Source organism: Hoplias malabaricus, chromosome 17 (assembly GCF_029633855.1).
Source record: "Hoplias malabaricus isolate fHopMal1 chromosome 17, fHopMal1.hap1, whole genome shotgun sequence".
NCBI classification, from domain to species: Eukaryota; Metazoa; Chordata; class Actinopteri; order Characiformes; family Erythrinidae; genus Hoplias; species Hoplias malabaricus.
In genome coordinates this window covers 32,645,407-32,651,046 of record NC_089816.1, presented here as the reverse complement: position 1 = coordinate 32,651,046, position 5,640 = coordinate 32,645,407, and the positions used below count along the sequence as shown (strand labels likewise).

General features: G+C 45.2%; 1 protein-coding gene across 1 annotated transcript in view; it reads left to right on the top strand.

The window, feature by feature from the left end:
- Window positions 1–348: 348 nt before the first annotated feature.
- The window catches only part of mapk8ip1a (mitogen-activated protein kinase 8 interacting protein 1a), a 37,544-nt gene continuing 32,252 nt past the window's right edge, over window positions 349–5,640 (top strand). The window contains exons 1-2 of the mRNA XM_066649853.1: window positions 349–419; window positions 4,357–4,468. Coding sequence (XP_066505950.1) covers window positions 349–419; window positions 4,357–4,468 — 183 coding nt within the window. The remainder of the gene's footprint in view (window positions 420–4,356; window positions 4,469–5,640) is intronic.

Genomic DNA, 5,640 nt, shown 5'->3' with positions numbered 1-5,640 from the left:
CAGTGGAGTGGCAGGGCTTTAAAAGGACCCTGCCTTACTCTCCGCCCTCCCTCTCTCTCCCTCTCCCTCTCTCTCTCTCTCCCTCTCCCTCTCTCTCTCTCTCTCTCTCTCTCTCTCTCTCTCCTTCATCTTCTGCTGACTTTAATTGACCCTGGGAAGGACACACTCTCAGTGAGGAGGGAGTGCCAGGACTCCACAGTAAGATGCTGCTTAGAAGAACAGGAGATTCACTCTTCCTCATTAACTCCCCTTCACTACTTTAGGCTTCCAGGAAAGAGCTAGGCTCCCGTAGGTGTGTGTGAGTGTGTGTTAGTGTTCGAGGTTGCCCAGGCTGGGTCCACCCTGCAGATGGTGCTGTGCCTGAACATGGATTCTAGGGAGGATGGAGACAGCTGGATGGAAGACCAGTGGGAGAAATGGTACTGTACACACACACACACACACACACACACACATTGATACACTGTGTAGAAGTACTGTGTAAAAGTGCATTGTATAAGTGAATTTATAAGTGATCTGTCGGGTCGATATTTGCTTAGAAACATTACTAGAACATAAAAATAAATTATCCAAGGAGTGGTGGTTTTAGATCTGCTCTGTAAATGTGTTTGACTGGTGGTTGGTGGCTGGTGGCTTTTACACACGCACAACTGCTCAACTGAACCAGGTTTAAAGCTTAATAGATGAAATTAATTGCTCTTTTTTGCTGTTTTCCCTCTGAAAGTTTGCATTAAGTTCTTTGTCCTGGTGAAATTTAATTGCATTTTTTAAATATTAGAATTTATACGAATATATGAATTTTTTTTACATTTTATTTTTACTGTTTTGTAAACGGCGGCACGGTGGTGGAGCAGGTAGGGGCCTGGAGGTTGTGGGTTCGATTCCCGCTCTGGGTGACTGTCTGTGAGGAGTGTGGTGTGTTCTCCCTGTGTCTGCGTGGGTTTCCTCCGGGTGACTGTCTGTGAGGAGTGTGGTGTGTTCTCTCTGTGTCTGCGTGGGTTTCCTCCGGGTGACTGTCTGTGAGGAGTGTGGTGTGTTCTCCCTGTGTCTGCGTGGGTTTCCTCCGGGTGACTGTCTGTGAGGAGTGTGGTGTGTTCTCCCTGTGTCTGCGTGGGTTTCCTCCGGGTGACTGTCTGTGAGGAGTGTGGTGTGTTCTCCCTGTGTCTCCGTGGGTTTCCTCCCACAGTCCAAAAACACACGTTGGTAGGTGGATTGGCTACTCAAAAGTGTCTGTAGGTGTGAGTGTGTTGCCCTGTGAAGGACTGGTGTGTTTCTGCCTTGCGCCCAATGATTCCAGGTAGGCTCTGGACCCACCACGACTCTGAACTGGATAAGGGTTACAGATAATGAATGAATGAATGAATGTCATGTGATATCATGTAATAACTTTGCGTGAAGGACTTTTCAAATGTCTGGCTTCTTAAAACGCCGCTGTGAAATTTGACTTTTAATCCCACAACATGTTAAACATGTCATGTTTAAGTAAATATATTTATCGTCTACAAAAGTATAATGTGCATAACCTCCAGGTGGATTTAACAAGCAAGCATCACATGCGTATTATGTGCCACAAATTGAACGTTTTCTTTAGTTGCAAATGGTTAATCATAAACTGAACAGAATTCCTCTGTGACAGAGAGGAAGACATGGTCCACCCAAGGTACCTCACAATAATCAATCAATCAATCAAATTTTGCATAATACTGATTCATTTGAAACCTAGGCTACTGTAATTAATGCATACATTATTTCATCACTGTTCCAGAAGTGCTGTTTGATGCTGTGTGAATGCAGTGATATCACTAGGCATTTGGAGCATTTCTCCAGGCCATAATGCTCACTCAGCATGCTGTGCTCTCTCTCTCTCTCTCTCTCTCTCTCTCTCATTGTGCACGTGTGTGTGAGCTCAGGGCGTTTCATACTGCAGCAATAATCATCAGAAAATACTGGAGACTCAGCAAAAGCTGAGGAGCTCCAGACGGGTTACCTTTTCAATCACGTTATCCACACCCTACTAACATTACAGTCCGGTCCTGACTTCTCTACACACTCTGTGGTACGCAAAGACATACGGCTGGGCTACGGCCGCTTCAGTAATTCCCTGAAGTCAGGAAGCCCAACCTGTAATAAACAGAAAAAATCCTGAGCTCAGGTTTTCGTTGATTACCTTCTTGAACACTGCACAAGGTCTCTGGAAAATTCTGCGCCGTGGAATACCTACAAAGCACTTTTAAAAAGAAAAGCAAGGCTTTTTTGGTTTCTGAACGTCACTTGATTTTGCACTTGAGCAAGAGGCAAACTGAAGTGTACACCATTTTACAGGGTTCTGACTGTTGGACAAACAACAAACTGTGGTGAATGGTCCATTCCATTAATTTTCAACTTTTTAACGTAACTGACTACTGATTCGGATTTAAGAAAAACAATTTATGTTTTGAAATGTTCTAGAACAGCGACACTGGGTATGTCCAAATGATACGGTGGTGGTTAATGGTACGAGACGTCCGATTAATTTAAACGTCAAAGCGATTTTTTAAGGTTTTATGGTTAAAAACATGGTAAATTGTTCATGGATCTGGTTTGTAACTCACTCACTCGTGTTTAGCATGTCTACATTTCTCCACAAGAGGGCATTATTGGCTGTTCAATAGCAGCCAACCAGTACGTCACAAGTTTCTGTGGGGATATTTATTATAATACAGTGGAACCTCTACTAACGTACGCCTATACTAACGAACTTTCCAAGATACGAACTGGGCATTTGAATATTTTTTTTGCCTCCACCAACGAACCATGACTCTAGAAACGAACCCGAGCCTCCCCCGAGCCAGCAGCTGGAAATGGCCACTGACCCCAATAGGCGAGTCTCCCAGCGCGCCCAGACTTGAGTGAGCTTTTAAGATTAGCACATTGTAGCTTTAGCAATTTAGCATTAGTGTAAATAGCAGACATCGAACTTCATGCTAAGTTAAGCCGTATCTACTCTTCGTCTCCCCACGTTCACCGCCTACTCTGCGTTATTCCCCCCACCCCCACCTCCCGTCATACAGCCAGTGCCTGTGTTACTCCTCCAGCCAGTCGTCACGTCTTCAAGGTAGCGATGTGTAACCACTTACAACTTTATTATTTCTTTTTTATTACTGTTTCCACTGTATTTCTCTTTTATTTTTAGTAACGCTACATGTATTTTTTACTAATTTGAGAGTGTTGTAAACATATATCAGTGCAAAAGGGTGACTTTCGGGGTGGGGGCTGGAACACATTAATTGCTTTTCCATTATTTTAAATGGGGAAAATTGACTCGAGGGCGGCACGGTGGTGCAGCAGGTAGGTGTCGCAGTCACACAGCTCCAGGGACCTGGAGGTTGTGGGTTCAATTCCCGCTCCGGGTGACTGTCTGTGAGGAGTGTGGTGTGTTCTCCCTGTGTCTGCGTGGGTTTCCTCTGGGTGACTGTCTGTGAGGAGTGTGGTGTGTTCTCTCTGTGTCTGCGTGGGTTTCCTCTGGGTGACTGTCTGTGAGGAGTGTGGTGTGTTCTCCCTGTGTCTGTGTGGGTTTCCTCCGGGTGACTGTCTGTGAGGAGTGTGGTGTGTTCTCCCTGTGTCTGCGTGGGTTTCCTCCGGGTGCTCCGGTTTCCTCCCACAGTCCAAAAACACTCGTTGGTAGGTGGATTGGTGACTCAAAAGTGTCCGTAGGTGTGAGTGTGTGAGTGAATGTGTGTGTGCGTGTTCCCCTGTGAAGGACTGGCGCCCCCTCCAGGGTGTATTCCCGCCTTGTGCCCAATGAATCCAGGTAGGCTCTGGACCCACCGTGACCCTGAACTGGATAAGGGTTACAGACAATGAATGAATGAATGAAATTGACTCGAGAAATTAACTTTTCCACTTACGAACCGGGTCACGGAACAGATCAAGTTAGATCAAGGTAGAATTCCACTGTATTATGTTAATAATCTCCACTTTTCTAAAGAATTAAATCAGAATCTGAATGAGGCAGTGAGTTTTCCATTCATTCCCATAGTTGTGATTTTGTCTTTCTAAATATGTGGCGAAGGCTTCCATGACGTGTTAGCAGCATTACCCTGGAAGCCCAGGGCAAAATTAAGAAGCAAGCTTCAACCATCTGGACATGTCTTGGCTGATCAGCTACATTTGGAGTAAAACCATGTACATTTTTGTAATGTCAGGCTTTTTTTAAGGCGTCAAATATCTGAGCACAGATGTTCTAACAGTAATCATAAGAAGAAGTAACCTGGCTACCCCCTGGTAGATCACTGAATCAGCTCCAGGCGTCTCGGCCTGTACGTGGCTTTACTTTCACAGATGATTTATTTGAATTTGTTTTAAATGTGTGTGTAGGTTAACTCATGACATGAGTCTGGATGAGTACGAGGATGACGACCTATCGGAGGTGACAGAGATCTCAGATGGAAATGGAGTCAGTCTGAGCCACAGTGCCTACGACATACAGGTACGAATCAGCTTCTGCAGGTTCTTCACATGTTTACAGCCAGTTTAATGCAGATAACATGTATGTACGTTCTAGTATCCGAGCTGTAGATGGTACAACAATGTTAGAGAAAACAATAGCAACAACATTTTTAAATGATTTCCATTATTTAATGGTGGTTGATGTTGCTGTGGGCAGCACGGTGGCGCAGCAGGTAGGTGTTGCAGTCACACAGCTCCAGGGAGCTGGAGGTTGGAGGTTCGATTCCCGCTCTGGGTGACTGTTTGTGAGGAGTGTGGTGTGTTCTCCCTGTGTCTGTGTGGGTTTCCTCCGGGTGACTGTCTGTGAGGAGTGTGGTGTGTTCTCCCTGTGTCTGCGTGGGTTTCCTCCGGGTGACTGTCTGTGAGGAGTGTGGTGTGTTCTCCCTGTGTCTGCGTGGGTTTCCTCCGGGTGACTGTCTGTGAGGAGTGTGATGTGTTCTCCCTGTGTCTGCGTGGGTTTCCTCCGGGTGACTGTCTGTGAGGAGTGTGGTGTGTTCTCCCTGTGTCTGCGTGGGTTTCCTCCAGGTGACTGTGAGGAGTGTGGTGTGTTCTCCCTGTGTCTGGTTACGTGACCCTGGAACTATTCTTTGCTAGTTTTTGTGGTAGAAATGACTAACTTCCCCTTTAATAATGTGAATAAGACATTTAAATCAAATGCTCTAATTTACTTTGCAGTCTTTGAGAGAATGATAAGCAATTCCAGTCGTGTAATAATAATAATAATAATAATAACGCCAGATTGATTTTACAATAACAGTTTTAATTTCCTATGCCGTGTTTGTTTATGTGGAAGCAGACCCTCTTTTTCAGTGCTGTAAATTAATGTAATTGATTATCTAGTGATGTGTGAAGTTCAGCGACTGTTCCACTTCATCTGAAGATCTAGGTCAGAAAGCGTCTGTTCCCTTTCTCTAGATCTCCTGATCTTGGCTGAATGCCACACACTTCTTATATTCCACTCTAACGTGGCACTAACCTTCCCATTCTCATCAGCTCTGTAGCATGCAAAATTCCCTCAGACCCACTCTGACATTTATTTTTTCTTCATTCATTGTCTGTAAGTGCTTATCCAGGTCAGGGTCGCACGAGATGGGTAGAACCTACCTGGAATCACTGGGCACAAGGTGGGAACACGCCCTGGAGGGGGCGCCA